The sequence below is a fragment of the Spinacia oleracea genome, chromosome 6 (genome assembly GCF_020520425.1).
Source record: "Spinacia oleracea cultivar Varoflay chromosome 6, BTI_SOV_V1, whole genome shotgun sequence".
Taxonomy (NCBI): domain Eukaryota; kingdom Viridiplantae; phylum Streptophyta; class Magnoliopsida; order Caryophyllales; family Amaranthaceae; genus Spinacia; species Spinacia oleracea.
This window is the reverse complement of record NC_079492.1, coordinates 77097880-77122252: the sequence shown is the minus strand read 5'-3', so window position 1 is coordinate 77122252 and position 24373 is coordinate 77097880. Positions and strand designations below refer to the sequence as shown.

The window sequence follows — 24373 nt, the reverse complement described above, 5'->3', positions numbered from 1 at the left end:
AAATTGCATGACTAAAGATAGTGAAGATAATGTCAATAGTCATGATCGAGGATGTGAAAGTAAAATAAAGTATAATCATGGGTGAATAAATGAGTACAAATGTAATATCAAAATACACATATACACACCAGAAGTGAGATTGTAAATTATGAAAATCGGGTAAAAATTATTGATGAGAAAACTCAAACTTTATATTTTTGGTTGGTTGCGGAGAAAATATTAAATAAAAGTTGGGCTCATTACACCAAAACATCTTGTTGAGATTTATTAGTACTCATCACAAGTGAATAAATTATAGATAAACATGGTGTATAAAGATAATGAAAACATATGTCTAATAGACATTGTAGCACGCTCTCCGAACCAAATTTATATACATGCAAGGATAAGGGGAGATAGCTCTCAACATAATAAAATTAGTAGTATATGATCAGGATTATAATATAATATGTTAAACTTGGTACAAATATTTGATCATGTCTTATTGACTCGCTCTATGAGCATGAGTAATATACTACATTCTGAAGATGTATACTTTTATGATATGTACCAAAGTTGTAATGGATACTCTTGAAGAGTACAAGCTATCTTCCATAAGTTTTGTTTAGATTGTCTTGCCGTTATAATTGAGACACCAGTTTGTGTCGTTATATCACATCACAATATGTTCAAATTATAGTATTCTATAATTATAGTGATCACTTTGAGAAGATAACCAGCAGTTATCGAATGAAATATTTTATATGATATTATATACGCATGATGTGATAATCCAGGCCATCCGGGTTTAAGAACACCTGTTATGAGAATTTGAAAATTCTTATCAAATAAAATTTCATGTGCTGATCGACACTCCCTCATATGTTGTATATATTCAAAGGCAGGACAAAATGATGAGGTTGAGTTGTATTTCAATCGAATAGTTATAATGAATCGATTGAGAAAATAAATACAAGAGATATTAATGATTTTGAAAAATTGTATAATGATAAGTGATTTGAAGTTCACCATGATAGCAAGTGACCTGAAGTTCACCAGAATGATAGTAGGTGACTTGAAGATCACCAATAAGTTTACAAGTATTTTTTGATTGATTTAAGTATCATAAATAAGCATCATAAATCTCTTGATCGGGGAAATCATACGTCAGCACAAAAAGAGAAAATATGAAGAAAACAACTGCATATTATATTTACTCCCCATAATCAATGTTGATCTCCAGAAGAGAACAAAAGTATGTCATATTTATCAAAATACACGTTGAAAAGTGTATTATTTAGTTGGTGAAATTTTTTATGCCCCATAACATATTGAAAATATTTCCCAACTTAGGGGAGACGCGCGAGCAAGAATAAGTTGGCAAAATTGAAAGATAATAAATTGATTCCCATATGAATAGGTGTACATGCCATCTTTATGTCCTCGAAGTATGTTTGGACATAAATATCTATGACGTAATAATGTTAAGTTTTACAATGTCTAGAGACATAAAGTTGTATGATAATCATAGTGCTCGATGTTACATATAGTAAGTGTTGAGAAATATATATCTTGCCAATATTTATTTAAATCTCTACACCTGAAGTGTAGATTATATATACGGTTCCAACATAGTGATTATATGAAAATGATGGCAAGATAATGCAGTTGATGATATTTTTGAAAATAAAGATAACACTATTAATTATATAGTATATGAAAAACCCTTGAAGTGGTATAGATATCTGAACAATAATAGATGGCCCGTGAGAAAAAATAAATGGTACCTATTGAATAAATATTCAGATATCATTGATGAATAGCATGCAAAATATATGTTGAAGAATTTTGATGATACCGGTAGATGATGGAACCGAAATATAATGCATATGCGAGAAATAATGGTTTTTGAATAGGGGATCGTAAATCTATGTCTGTTTCGATGTAGACATAACTATAATGATCAAATGAGCTCATGGGCCTGAAGTCCAACAAGTTATGGATTTGAAATATCCACACTGTACAGTGTTTTGCATTTGAGTCCTACATTCATATACATATGTAGTTAATAGGTAAATGCATCATTCATCATACATTTAGTTTGTTTTATGTTTTATCATGGTATGATATAGAATTATCTAGTTATAATTTCATATAACATGTTTCAAAACTATTATGATGTCGTATATGAAATATGAATCCAAATAATGGTAAGGCGGATTTGCAACTTTATGGAAATTTATAAGATGAGATTCCTGCTTCATTGGGCTAGTAGTTGCAAAACAAATATAATATTGATTTAATAGTATGTTATGAATCATGCAAATAAGAAAAGTTCCTGAAGAACTTATTCATGATGTTCTTAAACATCTAACCTTTTGAGTTTTGCATACAAACATCCCAACATTGATGAGATATTATCAAAACTCTAAAAGAGTGTTTTTGGAATGTCGTCTCAACCAGTAGTTTGAGTACTTAAGAGTTTAGAAATATATATATTAAATTATTTATGAAAGAATTCTTGTACAAATATGAATCATCTTAAAATATACTCCCTCCGTCCCTTAATACTCGCATCATTTTGACTAGACACGCTTGCCAATGCACAACTTTGACCATCAATATCTTTAACTACATATTATAAAAAAAATTAAAAATATAATATTTTGGAAATATATATTAAGATGAAGCCAATAATATACTAACATTTGTTTTCATATAGTAGAAATAAAATAGGGTCAAAGTGAATTTAGTGAATAGTGCAAAAAGTCAAAACGGTGCGAGTATTAAGGGACATAGGGAGTAAGATAAAGTATGTAATGTCCTTCCAATGGATATTATATCATGGTCCAGAAGAACCATAAATAACATTATTAGCTATACTATACCTCCAAGTTGGACGATGATATTGATATTTATCATGTATTGCCATGAAAGTATGACCAAAAAAAAGTTTGATCAATATTGATCAAAAACTACAATTTATGACCTCCAGAAGAAGGTATAATGTCCAATATGTATGGATAAGTCTTGTAATATCATATACAAGAAAATGTATTTATCTCAGGTGAAGCTAAAGAATTATTATATTATGCATCGGGAAAATAGAAAAAAAATGTATCGAAAGAGATAGAGAAAAGCACATGATCTTACAGGTATTATTTTCAAAACAATTGAAGATTCAAGTTAAGCTTTGGAGAATCAAATTTCAAGGAACTTCATGCTGTTACATTTGAGAAACTATTCAACAATATTGGATGGATTGCACAAAAAGATCTCAATTGATGTATTCATCAGGGGGAGAAATACGCGTTGCATTCTTTTTCCCTTAACCAAGGTTTTGTCCCATTGGGTTTTCCTGGTAAGGTTTTTAATGAGGCAACATCTCAAGCGTATTATGAAGAGTGGGGGCCCATAAGAAGTTCTCTAGCAAAGCCTATCCTGATGAAAATATGAGTAGCAGCACGAGCTCCAATGTCCTGTGTCCTAGAGAACTTCTGAACCCTCTTCAGCAACGCAACAACATCCTTATCCAGCTCCCCCAAAGAAGAGAAAGAGAACGGAAGAAAACTTATACCAATTGTCCGACAACATGCTTCGCACTTGACCCGCTTCCGAATAGTCGCATCAGTCACAACCCGGCCTGGGACAAAGCCAGACAACCCAGATTGTGTCAAAGGAGAAGATCCCGTCAAGTCAACACACACATCACATCCCCGATCCCAAGAGTAGAGCAACACGTCTGCATGTCGGAGAGCTCCATCGTTTCCTCCAGATAGACCAATATCAACCTATATCCGGGCCGAAATCCCATATTATTATTATTTATATACGTCGTATAACTTATTATTGTAGTATTTTTTTAAGCTACTTTAATTAATTTCACATTTTTCTATTATTGAAATATTATTTTTGTTATTATTTTAATAATTTAAAACTATTATGATTTATTTTATTTCAGTTAAGTTAAATTAATTTATGATCGGTTAAGTTCAGTTTCAATAAGTTCAGTTTAATCAGATCCAATAAATTCAGTTTCGTTCAGTTCAATTCAGTTCCAATAAGTTAAGTTCAATTTAGTTTAGGTCCAATCAGTTCAGTCCAGGTTAAATAAGTTCATTTAAATTCAGAGATTTTCAATCTAAAAGAACAGGGCCTTTTTTGTGTGTAAAAATTCTAAAAAAACTTATTTTTTTTAACTTATATTATCTGAACTTATTTGATCTGAAATAAGTCAGAACAAAGCACAAGGCTCGGTTCTGTTCGACTTATTTTGACTTATTTCTGACAAATTAAGTTCAGTTAAGTTCAGATAAGTTCAGTTAAGTTCAGCAAAAATAAGTTTTTTTCAGACATTTTCACACACAAATAAGTCTATTTAAGAGAAAATAAGTTTTTTTCAGATAAAATAAGTTCAGATAAATTCAGATAATTTCAGTTAAATTCAGATAAGTTCAGTAAAGTTCAGATAAGTTCAGATAATATAAGTTCAGTCAAAATAAGTTCAATATAACGGAGCCTAAGTACTACTCGATCTGTGTGAAGTACTGAATGAACCTGTATTAATTTTTAGGATTTTTTCAAAAATAAACTTATTAGCAATATTTGGGAGTTTTATTTATGTAAAAATTAATATAATTCAAATTTATTCAGGGTTGCGTTCTATTCACCTGATTTCCACTTATTTTTCCTGAACTTATCTTATCTGAACTTATCTGAACTTATTAGAACTTATCAAAACTTATTTTAGTTATAAATTGTAATTGGTCAACCTTTATTTTTGCTGAACTTATCTTATCTGAACTTATCTGAACTTATTTTTCCTGAAATAAGTAGAAATAAGGTGAACAGAACATGACGACTTGCTAAGTGTAGGTAGTTGCAGGAGGTTTCCAGAAAAATACAAGGGATATAGTTGTCTTTTCGATATGGCTCTTTGAGTCCTTCAAAGACCATCAATGGTGGACAACAAGCGTATATTTCAACCACTAATTTGACGTTTTCATTCACGATTCTTGCAATGAAAATGTCTAATAGCACATATGAATTAGTTTTTAATAAAAAATATAATTAAGATGAATCAGTGCCTTTTCATGAAAAAATATCGAATTAATTTATTAAAATTATGCAACAAATGGATAATCAGCATTGATTTTATTTTGCTGATTTCTACAAAATTTTGACAATTTAAGGTTTGGGGTGTGGGTGGTGGGTGGGGGGGGTAGTTGAAGATGAAGCTCGGAAATGGAGGTTAATTAAGGTTGAAGATGAACTCTATAAGCGGTGAGGTACACCACAAGTTTTGGTTTAAAAAAGTGTGATTATTGTTAAAAAAATCAACCAAGATAAAGGTTGGTGTTTAAAAATTATTATTGTTACGCCTTATAAAATCAACCAAACAATCCTTTAAAGAGTTTTAAAATTTTAATTATTTTGGGTGGCTAAGATGAATTATGCAATATCAACTGTCTAAGATCTTATATCGTAGTCTACGATAATCGACGATTACGCTAGAAGTTTCGACTTGCTTTTATGTTTATTAGAGGAATTCAATTAAGTATTTGTTGAATTTTGGCGGTCACAAGCATTGGAATTTACTTTTTTGCAATGACATTAAATAATCAATTTTTAGAACTATTGTAATTAAGCTTTTAATTAATTAATTAAATTATATACTGATTAAGGGTATTATAGTTTATTCCATGGGGGACACCAAAATACTATTTACTACAATGATCTCATGAGTTCCCTTATAGAATAGAGAAGAGATACGACAAGAAGTCTAACAAATATTGCATACTTCCTCAAAAAAAAAAAAATTGCCTCCGAGTTTAGACTTTTTTTTAGCGGAATTAAATCTATCTCCGTTAGATCAACTTTCATAAATATGAATACATGACAAAAAAAATCCCCTCGAATTTGGATTTGATATGATTAGATCACTGCCGGAAATATAAAAATACATAAATTTGCATTAGCTGTGGTAATGTTTTGGATTAGATGGAGTAACATAAAAGCCTTAAACTAACAAGTGGTATAGGGAAGCACAACAAAATTTATGACCAAATACATCAGAAATGATACTAACATGAGTGTTTCTAGGTTTGACTTTGCAGGTGCTCCGTTATAAAAAGCATTAGGGTTATTCACCCCTTTCTGATTACTAACAGCAAATGGCAATTGATTTGAATTAGGAGAAAATTGCCTATTATTAATATTGTTGTTATTATTGTTAGCCAAGAACGGGAGATTTGTATCTTTCTGAGGGTAACCTAGTTGTTGTTGCTGCTATTGTTGTTGATAGCCTGGTTGAGATTGTTGAATTGGGTTGTTGCTGTCAGAAGAAGTGGCCCCAAAAGAGGGAATTGTCCCATCATTTACAGGTGTACCCATTTCATTAGGGGCACTTCCCAATCCAGCTGGCCCAAAACTATTAGGAAATGGTAGATTTTGTTGTTGAGATGTGATTAATTGAACATGAAATAGTAAAAAAGAAATGGCAAAAAGAGCCAAAATGATATTAGTGTTAAGCTTGTGAAATGCAAAGATCTTCATTTTAATGAGAAAGTTTGATTGATAAAATAATTTGGGTTGGATATGAATTAAGGCATAAAAACATGCTAATATATATGATTCATTTAGTGCATTTGGTTTTGGTTTAAAATTGGAGTAGTTGCACTTGCAATGAAGTATGCATTTCCAACAACTTGAGGGAATTATTCATTTCAGCAATTCAATTGAGCAATGTTAAAATATGTGAGGTAGATAAGATTACTCACTCCATTTTGTATAATATATCCACATATTTACTGGTTTTATAATTGTGTCTATCCACTTAAGTGATTTAATCTTACTCCCACCATTTCATGATTGGAAAGTACACGAGTTCATTTCATTCCAAGTAGTTTTGCTTCAAAAGATCAAAAGGGTTCTTTATCCCACATCGATAAAAACTACTACTATATATGTGACACTCTTCGTATAAATGTTCCAGAAGATATAAGAGTTTGCTAAACTGCTGCACACGCGCATCTCAAGTGCATGGAGTTACTATACTGGTCTAGTGAAGGGTGGAATTTGTTTCGTGGATACCCCTAATGAAAGTATATTAAAGACTAAGGGCAGTTTTGTGCCATTTTTCTTGTATCAAGCTAAGGCAAACACCATACAACAAAACTTATTACAAGCTATAAGAAAATTAAATGAAAACAAATACAAAGTTTTATCCGGCCTATCCCATCTTAATCACTAGGTCAAGTTTGTCACAATTGGCCTTGCCATCCAATCCAGTCAATTGGCTAATTGTAGACCAACCAGTTAACCCAGCCCGACTAACCTGCCTAGTTTACTTGGTCAACCTGTTATTTAATCTTATGACCCTATGCCTTTTATCTTTTCACAACTCCATAAAGTGCAAAAGGTCATTGCTGGTAAAAGTTGCTTAGAAGAATATCTTGAATATAACGAGAGAAATGCATAGAGTTCAAACACTCCCTAGTCATTAGGGTTTCTAAACATCAAGTGCCTTGTGACTAAATGGCACACAAGTCACCCCAATACAACACTTTTTAGTACCAACAAAAAAAATGTCAGTACTAATAACACAAGTGACTGTTATTAATACTAATTAGCAACATATTAGTATACCAATAACAAATTAATTAATATTAATATCAAATTAATCAGTATAAACAAGTGTGTCCATTACTTTAGACATAGACTTCCTCTACTAGTCACAACCTTAAAAGACGACATTCAGAAAGATAAACGAAGTACATGCACACGGAAATTGGAACAAAATGTAAATCATACAGGAATTCACATGAGCAATTAAATCTACATACCATTACTGATCATGGCGTAGAAAGTTGCAAGTTAAAGCATTAGCAGTATGGATCATCGATCATGGATAGCAAAAGCAAAAGGTAACAGCTAGCGAAAACAGAGGTAGCATGAAAACAGAGGTAGTATAACATGATGGTATTATTGAATATCAAACAGTTAACAAAACAACATACGAGTGAGAGTGACTAAAACGATTGTTCATCTGCCATCTTAAGAGGCAAATTCAGATTCAATTCCCAGGCCAGCTAATGGAACCAAAACTTGAACCTGAGAAACTCCACCTTACAACCCATTCAATGCATTTGATACAGCTATTTAACTTTATATTATCTCTCCCCATTATATACCCAATCAAGAGTATGGTATTGGTGTCAGTTGCAACTATATCTATGTATGTACAATACCAAAAAAATACTCGCAATATGTGCCATTATATACAGTAGTATTTTAACGAATAAAGGGTGATCATTTTCAGGCAAATAATTCAATCTTTAACTTGTCAAAACGGTGCTTCGATACCACCACTCATCACGTCCAAGTAGCCAATATCATAATAGTTGACAGTGCAAAGAGATCTCGGCTCCTTGTATGGTGAACTTTCACTACTCTTACTCCATGTCCATGATTTGCCCATCCTCTGAGATGTCTTGCCAAATTCTTGACTTTTGCTAATTCCAGGAGTAGTACGTTTTGATCTGCTCATTATTTCTAGCAAATTCCGGTCCTCCTCGGTCAGCTCAACTCTTAGAGGTTTGTTATCATCATGTAGAGATGGGAATCTCTTTGATGGTGAGCTGAGCACCAGAATCTTTTTGCTAGGAGATTGCAGCAGTGGTAAAGTCTTGAGCCCATAATCTCTCTGTTTCATCCCGCTAACCAACTGATGAAGCAGTGTCACAAGCGTCAGGATGTGACCATCTATCCTCTCCCTATTTGCATGATACAGAGTTTGAAGACGGATTAAGTTGCCATTTCCTGCCATCTTTTTTTCATTGCTGCACAACCAGAATAAAGGTCATTACTCATAAGCTCATGATTCGGTGTGATGTTATATATCTATCTCCGAGATTTGACATTTTGGATACATTATGGGCATCATGTTTACTGGACGTAGTCTTGTCATAAAAGTACTAGAGATTGGATCATATTTGATAGGCTAAGAGTTCCTCCATGAATCCCCAATGTATTTCCTACGTCTTATGTTATACAAGTACAAGAGTTGAACACTGTTTTCCCATAATACAACTTGCATGTGCTAAAGATAAGCACACACTTCAGAACTCCATGAATCCCCAATGTATTTCCTATTTCTTATGTTATACAAGTACAACTATAAACAAGAGTTGAACACTTTTTTCCTATCACACAGCTTGCATGGGCTAAAGATAAGCACACAATTCTCATTTCAAACCAATAGCATATTATTGCATATAAAAGAAATGAGTTACAAACCTGGAATTGGCCCACTCTCCAACCCAACCAAAACCTTGATGCGCTCTGTTCCAAGTTTGAAGGAAACCACAGTTAAATGAGGTGCAAGATAAAAATGATAGTGCAGAAGGCGGTATTTTAGACTTAGAAAAAGAATAATTTATGCTACTTTGACTGATCGACAACAACAGCATCATGAAATAAAAATAACCCACTATCGTACTTTAAAGTGTTTGACGCCATGGGAGCAAGCCATTGAAGAGTCTTCTCCATTTCAGCTTTTATTTGAGGAACTTCAAGCTGTACAAGATAGCAGAGCATGTTAGAATCCAGTCAAATAGATGAGGTGCATAAACCAGAAGTAAAAAAGCTTCCGAAGCCTCCTCACAGAACAACATTGCACTAAAGCCCATTATGATTTTTGGGTTGTTGTGTGTGAGTCGGTGACAGAGTCGGTTCCAATAAAGCAGTGGAACGAATAATTTTTTAAAGGAATACCTCCGCATTGGTGCGGATTTTCTGCAAACTGGAACGCATAGAAGTCTTGACACTAACTGGCAATCCACGATACAATGTATCCCTTATATTAGGGGGGAGAGAACTAGGCCGGGATGCCTGAAGAGCACAAAGACATCATTCTTTAACCATCAATTTTTCAAAACAACGAAACAATAAAAAAAAAATTAAAGGATAAGGATGAACTTACAACGTTGTCAATTTGGTTAACAACATTTGCATAATGTAAGGCAAGACCAGCAGGACCTAGTCTCTGTGCACCTATACCAGCCTCTTCTCCAGCTATTACTCCACCTGTCATTTTATAGTAACCATCATCAACCATTCTCAGACCACTTGGTGCACTTGTATGCCCAGGGGTTCTAGATTACTCCCTGTATCTGAAAAGAAGCATCTAAATGATCTAATAGGCTTCAATTAAGCACAAATTTTCAGTAAAGTAAGAAATGGACTAGTATCTTGGAACAAATTCAAAATAAGGGAGACAGGGATGGAGAAGGTCCTAAATAATCAGTAAGGCGAAAGACTGAACTAAATCCTAATCACATTCAGCAATATATGTCTTGTGTTTTCCAACATGGAATCAGGGCAGTACTTTTCTTTTTGTTAGCTATCAACAAAAATTTCTTAATCACAGTTCTGAGAAATCCATCATGCAAGTAAATTCAAAAAATATATACATATATCGGATACCCAAGGCCTATGGCTCTGTGCTCCTCGGCTCATTTAAATAAGTTCCAGCATAACGCATAAATAAGCTTTTTTCAGCAAAAGCAAGTCAAGTTCAGCCAAAATAAGTTAAAGTGTAGCAAAAACAAACAGAAGATAACATAGCAAAGAACAATAATCAAAATTCCAGAAAGGCATATGTACAGAATCATAAGCCAGAAGCTGGGAGTATACCTGCTCCAAACACTTCTGTAATCTCTTGATGTATGAAGGCAACAATGTCGACAAGCTTCTCAATAACCTGCAATACCAAAAGAAAAAGAAAAACAGCAGCAGACAAAATCATGAGTTGACTACAACATTGAAGCTCATCTTAAGTATAAAAAAAAAAGGAACGAAGAAAACAAACAAAAAGTGTGAGCTTTTAATATCCAATACTTGTGGTCGATAACATCCGGTTTTACCCAGTTAAGGCAACAGAATCAAACATGAGCAGAGAATTCTCTGTATACGATGAGCCAAACAGAGAATGTACTATCAGGATTAATTCAATTAAGCATTCTTTCCTATCTTGGAAATCTGACGGGAATGGGTGGTTTCATACTTTGATTCAATTTAAAAATAAAATATACTAGTGCAAGATTAAGACTTAATTATATGAACCGAGGACAACTTCAGCAGTTGAGACGACGGTGACTTGGGAGTAAAAGCAGGAAATAAATCAAGGAATAATGAATTCAATCAATTTGCAGATATTTCCAGGCTTGCAAAAATAAGTAGAGCAAGTTTTTTACCTCCTCCAATTTCTTTGACCAAAGAGATTTTTTTTTCAAGCTCATTACAATCTTCTTTTGTTGTTTTAGCTCACTGTCTAACATCATGAGATGCTCTCCTACAGTTCAGAAATAAAAACATATCAGTAAGGTTATAAAATAGATGACAAGATTACGATTAAGTAGGAAATGTGGTAAACAACCAAAATAAATTAACTTTAAAGTTTATCAACAGGTTGCAAGCAGTGAAATATTTTATTTAAAGGAACCCTTGTGCATAATTGGAGGTTTATTGAAACAAAAAGTCTCTCACAGACCTCAAAGAAATATTACGATATCGGACAACGCATTTCTGAAGGACCGAGTTGGATAGTATGAAATTTCTGTAGCCGAGACACTAGTGGCTAAAAGGCTAATCATCCAATATTTAACCACGTCCTTAATACATTTTCAAACTACAACAGCCCTGGAAAAAAATATGCTTTATAGAGGTACCAAAATTATCAGCTTAGCTTATGCTTCAAAAGCACCAAGTAGAAGAAGCAGAAAGAAGACTGAACTCTCCGGATACAATAATGAGAATCACAATTGGAGAGGGAAGAGGGGAAGAAGTAAATTAATGCACCATACACACTGACAAATAGCCAAGAGATGTTTCAAGTGTTAAATTTCACAGTCTAACTGAAAAGACTAACCTTTGCGAGGCAACTTTAAGGACTTCAATTCTTCAACCTTCTGCCTATAATCCTGCTCAAATCTGTCAAAAGCATTCAGCTCATGGTACAATTCCTACACACACAAAAATGTTAACTGTTTTCAGCACACCCTGGAATGCACATATGAAATCCAATTGCTGTCACCCAGATCAATAACTCGAAAAAGAAACGCATGCAGCTACCCCAAAATGGTCAGCCTCCTTGCACATCAATGTGCTTGAACATCTTCTCATAATCTAGATTGAGCACTCAGCATTTAACAATAAAGTGGTGAAGATTTAAGTCCCCACCCATATAAATCTATTGAGAGTGCAGCTTGGGTTTGAATGGAAAGATGCGTTAGGTTGAATTTCACAAAGGTAGCATACAACACTACCAATAAAAGAAGCAAGAAGCAATCAAATGTTCAGGTTTCTGAATCTTATTTGCCTCATCCCAAAGTCCAATTAATGTTAAAGAGAGAAAAAGTGAAAATCAAAATTAAATTCACTTACAGAGGTATTATGAGCTAAAGTCATCAAATCTTGCATTTTGGCTTCTACCTGTTCTCTTTGAGGTTTGTATACCGCATTTTCGGAATCCAAACTGAAATAGCACAGCCAATTCCAAGGAGGATACAAATTCAGTTAGAAATAAACTAAACAGCTTCAGTAGAATACAAAACAAAAAGAATCTACCTTACTTTTGAAAAAACCGATCCAAGTTATGCCATTGTGGGTCTTTACAACGGTCGCCAAATCTGATCACTTCTTTGCAAAAGACGTCAAGTTCCTCCCTAGATCGAACAATATAAGTTAGATTTGTAATAGGGAACAAAGATGTTGAAAAGTGAATTTCCTGTAAAAAGTTCCCTATAACAACCTTTTGTCTGAAGCAACCAAACTTAGCAACACCTTAGTGTCTGAAGAAACCAAGTACTGAACCCCTTCTGAGGGAATAACCTCCTCCTTTATGAAGTTGACATTTTCCTTGGAGAGAGATTGCATGAGATTCACTCCTCGTGTGATTGTGTTTGCTACTTCAAATGCCAATATTGATATTTTGTTCCCCTTGGCCACCCTGCCTGTCAGAAATCCACTATGACTCAAGTTTGTCATTCCACTTCCAAGTGTATCCAAGACATCAACAGCCTTCTCTAGTCCAGCAAAGCTAGCTCTACCTATAAATGACGATCCTCTGGGTGGAGCCTGCAATAATTGTCAAATTAACTGAGACGATTGAAGTCCAAAAGTGTAGAAAATGAGATGAGAGCACATGGTTCTAAAACCGTATTCATAACAACAATGACGACAACCAGCTAGCATACCAACCCCAATTAGTCTGAGATTAAACGAAAGGCTCGTCATTATCTCCACAATATCCACATCCATGAAAATCCATCCACAACACTAATTATCATGTACTTTCTACCACAACCAACTTGATTCCATAAAATATTGCCAAGGTTGGAGTTTCAATCATGTAGCTCGAATTTTGATAAGTTAAGCAAAGTTAAGCTAACTGTTTCATCCGCTAAGGATAGCAACCAATACTGATGCCAATTTTTAGCTCTTTTGAAAAAAAATACAAGTATTAAGTTTTTAAAGTGGGAAAAAAAATACCGAGTACATACTTTAAAGTTTAAATTAAAATATCCAAAACTGTTATGGAGTATTAAAAATAATACATCTCTAATAATAGCAAGGAATATGATCCCTAAATTCACAATTTCCAGTACATAAATTCTGCATTTTTACCAGTCAAAATCCACATAGATCCAGCGCAATAACTACACAACAAATTTTCTAACAATCAAGCACCTTTATACCTTTATAATTCAATTTATTTTTACCCAAAAAACAATCACCCAGATAAACAAACAAACTCAAAATTCACCATTTAATTTGCGCAGAAAGAGTCGAAAAGGGCAGTAATGTAGACGGGATTTGATGTACCGTAAAGCTAAAGAGACAACGAAGATACCTTAAGATCGCCGGAAAAACTCAACTCGCCGGAATAAAACCTCTGAGGAGAAGAAGCAATTGGATCATCATCGGAATTTCTGTTTTTCTTCTTCTTCAAATTTCCAAAGCTTTTAATCCTCTTCAACTTATTGTTAATGCTGTTATTGTTGTGATTTTGCTCCTTCATCTCTAATTTCTGCTCCAATTCTTCTGAACTAATCCTGCCTCCCATCGTCCCAACTGAACAAGCTCCTCCCATATTTTCTCTCTCCTATAGAAACCCAACAAACCCCTGAAAATTAATTGAATTCAGAAAATACCGAAATTCCCAAAACCCTGAAAATAATTGAATTGAGAATACCCAATTTCACCAGAACCTCGAAAAAGATTAAATTCACAAAATCCAAATTCACAAAATCACAAAACCCTCAAATGATGAACTGGTCTGGTAGATTTGAAGGAGATGATGACGATGACAATAGAAGTAGTAGTAGAAGACGAAGACGCGTGGATTGAATGAATGAGAGAGAGAGAGAAAGTCTAATTTTCTCTGGTTTTGACTATTGAAAAATATGGTTTTTTTAAAGGTGGTACGAGTATAAGCAGTAAAAAAAATTGGTGGAATTGAATACTCCTAATTCTTTGAATAAGCGTAGAAATTTGACTTTCTCCATTTATATATTTTTAGTAATTTAATTTTTCATAAATTTATTAATAAATACGAAATAATTAAATATACTCAGTAATTAATGGTTAAAGTTGTACAACTATGAAATTGTCCTTCCAACTACTTAGTTCTCAACAGTTTGTAGTTTGTACTACTCAATTCATATCAAATAAAAACGAAGTACGCATTTGAAAGTTAAAGTGAAAATTTGCTTTTTACACCCTAATTTTAAATGATTGTTTTTTGGTGTTGGTACCCGGTTTAATTTTAGGGCTAATTCGGATTCGGGACGAGCTCTGGGCGGATAGGTTTCATTCCCCTCCTAATTGTTATTGTGGGAGATCGAACACGGATCCTCCCTATCAAGTTCAGCCCAAATCACCACTAAACCAACAGACAATTGGTCTTTTGTTTGCTCTCTTCACCTAGAATTTCATGGTAAGAATTCATCTTAAATTATCGGACCTAGAATTTTTTTTCAAGATGAAAACACACTTATTTCTTCTCTTTCTTAATAAGTGCATCACTTTAACTTTTACACTATTTTTAAAATAACTTTGACCATGTTTATTTATTGTTAAATAAATAAAAATTTCATTATTTCGATTATTGTTGGGTTGATGTCAATACATATATCATAATATCAAAATTTTATAATTTTACTAATGGAGTACTTGAACATATTGGTGGTTAAAATTGTATATTATAAATAATACCGTCTCTATTTCTTTTTTAGATGACACAATTTTTTTTATCACATTTGCCAATGCAATATTTCAATCATTAATATCTATAATCATCAACGGGTAAAAGTTATAAAAAGTTGACATTTATAAATCTATACAATAAGACGGTTATAATAAGATCTCATATTAATTTTTTTTTTCTTAAGTATATTTATAGGATCGTCACAATTGATAGTTAAATTAGATTATATGGATAGTGTCAAAAGTCAAATTGTGTCATCTAAAAAAGAACGAATGAGGTATAAAAAGTCAAATAAAGCATCTACTCCGTACTGAAAAAATGAGAAAGTAACAGACTTGTCTTGATGTATATTTACAAAGTAATTAAAATAGTAATGTTAAAATAAAAAAATAAAAAAATAAAAAATGAAAAGAAAATTTACAAATTACTACCTAAGTCTTTAGTGACTTTGTAAATTACTACCTAAGTTGTTAAAAGTTGTCAATTACGATCAACACGTTTAGTTATTATTGTCAATTGCTACCTTAACCTATATTTCGGTCAATTAAACACTAATCATATCATAACTATACTTTAATTATTTTAATTAATTAAAAATTTTAAAATATTAAAGTATGTTTAACGGTTGATTATGATATATTTATGATTTTTTTAATAAAATAATTAATGAACTATTTTAAAAAAAGTTGAACTTTCTTTTAATTTTTTTATTCATTAACTAAAATAATTAAAGTATGCTTAACGGTTGATTATGATATGACTAGTGACTAATTGGCTGAAATATGAGCTAAGGTGTAATTGACAACAATAAATAAACACCTAGGTAGTAAACTAGTAATTGATAACTTTTAACAAGATAAGTAGTGATTTGCAAAGTCACTAAAAACCTAGGTAAGAATTTTCAAATTTTCCTTAAAAACATGGCTAATAGATTGTGTGAAGTTACATGTATGAGTAACACTTAAGTTGAGAGCGAGGGAATAGTAGAAGTGGTTTTAATTCAACAATTGCGGGTAAGTGAAGTGTAGAGCGCGTGTTAAACAAAAGTCGTTGAGTGGTCGACGTATAAAAGTATAAAGAAATACGAAGTATAAGGAGGAGTAAAAAGAACAGAAAGAGTATAAAATGTGTATGAAATGAGGTTGACCGAAGCTTCATCTCTCTATCTGTAACCTCCCTGACTCTGACTTTCCTTGGTAAGACCAACGATACTATTTGTGTTTCTAACTTGTAAACTTCATTATGGATTCATGGGTGGGTTGGTGGGTCCCTTCCTAATTAACTACTCCTACACCACAAGTCCACAACTACACCTATTCAATATGGTATTGCTCATTGGTTGATGTGAATTTTCAAAACTGAAAAACAAATGAAACGTGCTTCCACCCTATTTTTGTAGGGGTTATATATATCGCTTGCGATCCTATTTATTTAGGAGTTACATTTCTATTTTTGATAAACTTTTATCTACTCCCAAAAATTTAATACTTCATTTGTTTCTTATTAGATGATACAATGCGATTTTTGACACTATTCACACAAACTCCTTTGACTTCATTTTGTGATTTATATTTAAGAAAAAACATAGTCATGTGGGTCTTATTAGATTCATATTAATTAATATTTTTAAATATCAACCTTTTACAATTTTTCCTTATCCATAATTAAAGATATTAATGTTGGAAATCATGCATTGGCAAACGTCCCTAAAAAATTGTGTCATATAAAAAGGAACTGAGGAAGTATATCTTATTTTCCTATGGAGACACCACTACAATAAACTACCCTTATATTTTGATTAAAACAATGTTTCCACCATCTATTTTCTACTTGTTATTACTCCGTACTCCTTTCCCCAATTGCTTTATTATTTACTCCCCCCGTCTCAGATTAGTTGTTACACTTACATTTTCACAAAGTTTTAGGTGATAAGTGGTTGTTTGGTAATCAATTGTTATTTTATTGAAAAAGTAGATGCGATAGGAGTTAGTGGGGTATTTTTTTTTAATTGAATGGGAGAGGGTGTGAGGACAAAAAAAATTAGTGGGAAGAGAGAGACAATATAATAATTGTTGGGTCATTCCTAATTTAGAAGTGTAACAACTAATCTAGGACGGACGAAAAAGAAAAGTGTAACAACTAATCTGGGAAGGAGGGAGTATATTACATTCAACTCTCCTTTCTTAATATTTGTGTCGGTCAACATGTAACTCATAGAAAAAAAAGGAGTAACATCAGTCATCATGTCAAAATAGACCCTACCTAAAGTAAAATGGATGATCAATACCCGAAAAAAAAAATGGATGTCCCTGTATTGACCTGAATTGAAATAGACTTAACCAGTATCCAAAATTGGATGACCTAAAATGGACCCGACTAAAATCAAATGTGTTGAAATGAATTAGTTTCAATGATAAGTAAAATTTTAATTGATCCGACCCAATTCGTACATGACTGAAATTGGCCTACCTGAAATTGACATGTAACCGACTCGAATGCTTCATATAAGAGCCCAGATTGGTTCTTAGTTATATATAAAATTGGGATCGGGCACAATCTAAAATATATAGAAATGGGATCCCGTGAGAATCACACCCTAAATGAGAACTAAGAACCAATCTGAACCCTTAAATTTAGATAGTCCAAATAATTCCCGTGTCATTAATAGCATTTTTGTAATTATTTCAAACAGGTTCTCAATTTCTTTACAAAATATAAGCTCAAAATATATAATCCACATTGAAAGATTCGAAACAGGTCGTTCCACTTAACCCCACACATATAACAAAATTCATAACCACATTTGTGCTCAACAAAGAAAATAAAGATTAAACCATATTGATTAAATCATTGAAACTAAATCCTAGTGCATAAACATTCCAATTGTTTGATGTGATCTAGAAATAGGTTAAATGACAGACACCTGATATGGCTTGATAGCAATCAGAAGATCAAGTTGCTTCAAAGGATATAGCTAGCTTAACACCGGAAAAATAGAAAACATTCTCAACCAAAACACAAGAGCTTAACCAATACATGTTTCAAATGGAAAAATTAAATCATAACCTATAAAATATCATAATTTCCTACTAAAACCGAATATACTATGAAAACAAAATTATAAAAATAAAAAACATGATATTTTATAACCTTGAATTTGGCGATTGCATTGGTATCAAGGCCATTGCAATAGAATAATAGATGGTGTGATGAGAAGGTGCATGAGGCTAAACACGATCAAGTTGGTCGACCGAGTCAAAGATAAACACCATTTCAAGACGATTGAAGTCTATCGCACCCCGCCATCTCCCAGTTGTAACCAATTAAACACCCCCAAAAATCAAAATTTAGGGTTTTGCGGTTACTCTGAGAGAGAGTAATCTAACGCATGGGTATTTACCAAAGGCCGGTTAAATGTTTCACAAGATTAGAGCTCCTTCTTCTTTTGAAATTTCTCTCTATAATTGTTGAAAGTAGTGATTGGAAAGGTTGCACGTGGTGGAATATCAGGGAATTGGGAAAGGAGGAGAGATAAGGGAAGCAGAGAGGGAAAGAAAAAAGAGAGGGGAAGAAACGCAATTGAATATTCCATAAGGGTAATATTTTCTACACGCTATTCTTAAGAGAAATCTAGTTTTTTTTGAAGAAGGAAACGTTGGGTTACTATAGGCATATATTAGAAATGTTGAGGCCAACTTTTAGCTTTTTAAAGGGTAGGAATGAAGGAAATAATGCCCTTGGTCCAAGTTTGCATTTAATGCTAAGTCTAATAAATGCGGTTGAGTATTAACAAGTTAATAATTCAATGAGATCAAGTGAACTGAATGCCTAGTTAGAGGCCGCTTCAGTTCAAGTGGAATTAATAATATTAATCCACAACTTACTCTTAACTGAACTCGTAGGGTCACACAAATAATACGTGAATGGATCAGGTATTTAAGTGAATATATTATGCATTAAGTACTCTATTTATGATCATTTGGAAATGACGGATGTCGGTTCCAGTGGGTGCAGAAATCGTCAAAAGGAAAAATAAAGAATACTCCGGAAATGAACATATTGCCGGAAACGAAAATATGGTTCATAATGGAAATATAAATATTATCCAAGTCGTAGATGTTGCCGGAAACGGAAACATGGATCGTATTGGAAAATATTATCGGAAATGGAAATATTGTCGGAATCGAAAATATTGCAAGAAACGGAAATATTACCGGAATCGGAAATGTTGCCGGAATAGGAATTTATTTCCGGAATCGGAAATATTAACGAAAAACGTAAATATTTGTTCGAAACGGAAATAGATTCTGGAATCGGAAAACAAATCGGAAGCTCGACGAGCGACAAGTCGGCAAGCGAGTCGGCCCATCGCGTGACAAGCACGAGGCCGAGCGCATAACACTGAGCACGAAGCCTAGCGCCAGCGCCCAGCATGGGCCTGGAGCGATGTGGGCCGCGAGCACACCAAGGCGCGAGCAGCATGCCAAGGCAGCAGCAGCCCGCCAAGGCCAAACTGCAGCGCGCTGGGCCTTAAGCCAGCTGCGGTTGGGCCTAGGCAGGCACGCGCGCCAGCGTGGCCCATTGTGGTTGCTTTGGTTGATTCGTCTTGGGCTCCAAGAAAAGTCCGATTACTTAGTTGCCAATTAACTTTGGCATTAAGTATTAGTTTTCTAGTCCTATTAGAATTAAATTAATTAAGTGTTTAATTATTGCTACAATTATAATTGGTCAAGAATTTCAACCCTAATGGGATTGGTAATTCTTTTCCTAGTAAGACTCAAATTCCTATTTTCTACCCTATAAATATGAGGCTAGCCCTCATAATTTATATACATCAAAACATATTATTTACATATATTGTTGAAGAGAGAGCATAGTTTTTAGCCTAACCCGGGTGCATAAAACCTTAAGTAATATCCTAGTTGGTTGAACCTAAGGCGGATCCGAACGTTCTCTGGACTATCTACGAAGGGACGACATTTGGAGCTCTAAAGACTTGTTCTTGTTCGGTTCGGGAGCAGCTAGGGAAGGCACGCATCACATTGTATGTAACCTAAATTATGCTAATTGACTATGTGGCAATTAATTTGGATTCCTGGCTTAATGGTTTTTCCGCATGAATTATATTGTTTGTATTATTCATAACCCAACAGTGGTATCACGAGCCTCTAATTAATTTCATAATCAATTATAGTTAACATGGATTAAATTTCATAAATTTGCAATGAATTAAAGGGGTGATTAATTTCGTGATTGTAAATAATTGCAAATTCGTGCGATTATTTGATTATATGTTCACAGGATTTTCGGCAGTTTTGTCAATAATGGTCGAAATCTTATGTTTTTATGGTGAATTTCGCATGTAAACGATGTTTTGAAATTTTGACAAAAATCAAAGATTTGATGCCGAACCCAGAATTCCCAAATTTGAAGCCTAACTATGACATTTCGGAGGTTTTAGTAATTCGAATGCAAAATTTGTAATTTTTTATGATATTAAATTAAATATTTGCGAATCTTGTATGTAAATTTTGAATTTATGATTGACCTAGTGTATATTTTTAACAATTTTAAGGTCTAATTTTGTTAATCATATAACCTAATTTGTAAGTATAATTAATTTGTTGAATTTCAAATAATTTAGAATTTGTTTTGATTTTCATAATTAATTGATAATTTAATTGGTATAATATGATTAAAAACCACCATAAAATTTGTTAAAGTTGAAATTTTTTAAAATTTTATGACCTAGATTTTAATCCCTAAGAAATCATGTAATCGGAAATTAATTTGAATAATAAATTTTCGATTTTTCACCTAAATTTAGTGAAATTAATATGGATTATTAATTTGTCGTTAAATTTAAATATAAAAGTTTTGATTTTTATGAATCGTACACAAACTTGCACGCACGAAGCAATGGAAGCTACGTGTTACCCTTAAGGGGTGTTGCATTGTGCGGGCATGCGACGCCGAGCAAGGGAGCTCGTCGCCCATGCGGTACAAGGCAGCGAGCAATGCACGACCACGCGCGCGCGGGCACAACCCCTGTGTAGTGTGTGCTGTGCGAGTGATCAAGCAAGGTGAAAGGGCAACGCACACACGCCAAGCAGTGTTGGCGTCGAGGCAGCGTGTGATGGCTTTCGAGCCATGCACGTCTGCTAGCCCGCGTTGTGCCCATCAAGCGATGGCGACGAGGTATCGATGGATGCCCTCGTACCATGCGCGCAAACCAAGCAAGCAAGCAGCGGCAGCCAGCGATGGCGAGGGCCTGCCTGTGCGATGGCCTCGTCCATGCGTGCGGTCAGCTCTTGCGACGCTACAAGCCTTGGCAAGGCATGGGCCTTGCGCCCATGTGCCTTGCCTTGGCCGATTAACTTGTTTCGTTTTGTTTTAATTTTCGGTTGAAAAACGATTTTAATCAAATTTAATTTCGTAATTTTATTTTTCTCAGAATTTAATTTTGATTAATTTAATTATTATAATTTGTTTAATACTAATTATTTTAATAAAATTAAAACCTTGGTAAAATTATAATAAATTAATTTTAATCAACTGAAAAATAATAAAAGGGATTTAAAATTATTTTATGTGAGCTTTAAATTTTAATTAAATTTGTAAGTTTCTAGTCGGACTAGGAAATACAATTTTATGTTTAAAATTTGTAAAACATGTAAATTCTTGGTTTTAGTGGGAGCTTTTAGTCATTAAACTCTTGATTAGGTCTTTATTCCTTTAAGGTTAAAACAACTTGATTAGAACTAATAAGGTTGAATAATTTGTAGATTGTTAGTTGGAACCTTTAATTAGTTGCTGCAAATATTTATGTGATGCATGGGTTTTCTACTAACTTGCTATGTGGGTCATTCATCGATAAATGAATGGATGAATTGTAAATGTACTATTTTGCAAGTTGTGGAAAGTGACTAGTATGGCCCAAATAGGATAGTAAATATGGTACGCGTACCATTAATTTGAATGTAAAATTGGTCTAATGCACCAAAGTTTTTATTTAAATATGGTCTGTGTACCATCAAATAGTTGTAATTAGTTTAATTATAGCATATCCTATTTGAAGAAAATGGCGCCTCTCATGGTGAAATTCAAGACGGAGTTTCCAATCCATTTTCAAGACGGAGTTTGAAGTTGAAGCTTCAAGATGAAGTCGGGCCATACTAGATCACATTTGAATCTTATGCATGCTTTGAGATATTTATTAATTTAAATATGTCTTGATATTATGCATGAGATTGAGGCTTGATTATGTTGCATGATTAAGGATTTTAGTTCACTTAAATCTAACCAACATAGTAAGAGCCCTAAGTTCCAAACTTTAAAATTGAGTTAAAAGGTGTCATTCCAAAATAACACTTACTTGGATAACCTTTACATCAATCTAGTAATAGTTTTCCGCCATAGCGAGGTGTTACTCATTGATTCTAAAGGGGTAAGGTACACAATGTTGTGAGTACATTTGTCGATCAATTGTGAGTACAATGTTGTCACTTCTGATCGTAGTACACAATTAGTTGTGAGTACATGTTGATTTTGGTTGAACTCAACGATATAAGTAAGGAGTCCTTTTATGTCGTGGCAAATGGGATAGGTTTTCCTAATAAGTTCTTAGACGTACCTATCAACCAAGAGTAGTTTCTAGACTATTAGCAATGGATTTGCTTACCTCGGAAGTTAAAGTTATCATTTTTGAGTAAATAAAAGTAAAAGTTAGTTTTTTTGCATAAAAAGTTAGCCTTCATGTTGTAAAAGTTAGGTAAATCGATATAAATTTTTTCTTAACTTTTGCTACAGTAGAGAGAACTTTTATATTGATATTCTGAACTTTTACGGAGCATAATAATATTCCTGTTTTTTCACTTAAGTGAAACCTCATGACTTAAAATTATTAATTTTGAGTAAATAAAAGTAAAATTTAATATTTGTGCATTAAAAAGTTAGCCTTCACATAGTTAAAGTTCGGTAAACTGAGAAGTAAAACTTTTCTTAAATTTTGCTACACCATAACTAATTTTAATTTTGATATTCCCAAAATTTCACTTAAGTAAAATCTCAGAAGTTAAAGTTAGCCTTTTTGAATAAAAAAAATTAAAATTACCTTTTTGTATTAAAAGTTAGACTTGTTATAGTAAAAGTTAGTATAACTTTTAACATAATATTCCTAACTTTTAACTTAATATTCTTAACTTTTATTAACCCAAAAACCATAAATACGACCTCCAAAATCATAACTAGACTTTATGCTTTAGCACTTGCATATTTGAAATACGACCTACTTGCATATTTGAAATACGACCTCCAAAATCATAACTAGACTTTATGCTTTAGCACTTGCATATTTGAAATACTAACTCCAAAACAATGTGTTAACTATGACTAAAGATAATCTAGAGAACAAAGGCTAGGATGCCCAAGTATAACATAACTAGTATGATTAACACTTGCAATTATAAGAGAGTATAAAAAGTTAGGGGACATGTTGAGCTGAGGCAAGGACCATAAATAGACATTGAGTAAATCACAGAAGTATGGAAATTACAACGGTGATGCACAAACACCCAAATGCATAGGCCTTGTTCGGCAAAACTAGCAATAACGGGTAGCGTTTAGCGGTTGAATAGCGGGTAGCTATTGAAGAAGCGGGTAGCGGTCAATTAGTAGCGGGTAACAGTTAGCTGTCAAAGTAGCGGGTAACTAGTATGAGTGTTTGGTATAAGTAACGGTTGAGATTGTAACATACAATAAAAGTTATATATTTTGTTTAAAACTTTATGATAATTTTATTAAACGTTACATGTTACCTTCAGACACTACAATTTTTAACGTTTGACAAAAGCTACCCAACCGCTAACCGCTACCTCACCTGCTTGAAGGAAATAATGCCCTTGGTCCAAGTATGCATTCTATGTTAAGTCTAATAAATGCGGTTCAGTATTAATTAACAAGTTAATAATTCAGTGAGATCAAGTGAGCTGAATGCCTAGCTAGAGGCCGCTTCAGTTCAAGTGGAATTAATGATCCACAGCTTACTCTTGACTGAACCCGTAGGGTCACACAAATAGTACGTAAACGGATCAAGTATTTAATAGCATTAAATACTCCATCTATGAA

General features: G+C 33.4%; 1 protein-coding gene across 1 annotated transcript; it reads right to left on the bottom strand.

Annotated features, from left to right (window-relative positions):
• Positions 1–7944: 7944 nt before the first annotated feature.
• On the bottom strand, positions 7945–14445 carry LOC110776845 (protein PSK SIMULATOR 2). The gene is made up of 12 exons (XM_056830957.1): positions 13892–14445; positions 12791–13116; positions 12612–12704; positions 12424–12514; positions 11909–12002; positions 11235–11332; positions 10675–10741; positions 9962–10065; positions 9754–9870; positions 9479–9555; positions 9277–9321; positions 7945–8819 (listed from the first exon to the last, which is right to left on the bottom strand). Exons 1-12 carry the CDS (start codon positions 14129–14131, stop codon positions 8324–8326), a joined length of 1848 nt encoding a protein of 615 aa, XP_056686935.1. The 5' UTR covers positions 14132–14445; the 3' UTR covers positions 7945–8323.
• Positions 14446–24373: the final 9928 nt, after the last annotated feature.

Coding starts and splice junctions, on each gene's coding strand:
- LOC110776845 (XM_056830957.1), bottom strand. CDS start 14,131: ATGGGAGGAGCTTGTTCAGTTGGGACGATGGGAGGCAGGATTAGTTCA. Junction 12,003..12,423: donor CTTTAGCTCATAATACCTCT/GTAAGTGAATTT, acceptor TTGTGTGTGTAG/GAATTGTACCATGAGCTGAA. Junction 9,556..9,753: donor AAATCCGCACCAATGCGGAG/GTATTCCTTTAA, acceptor TATCTTGTACAG/CTTGAAGTTCCTCAAATAAA.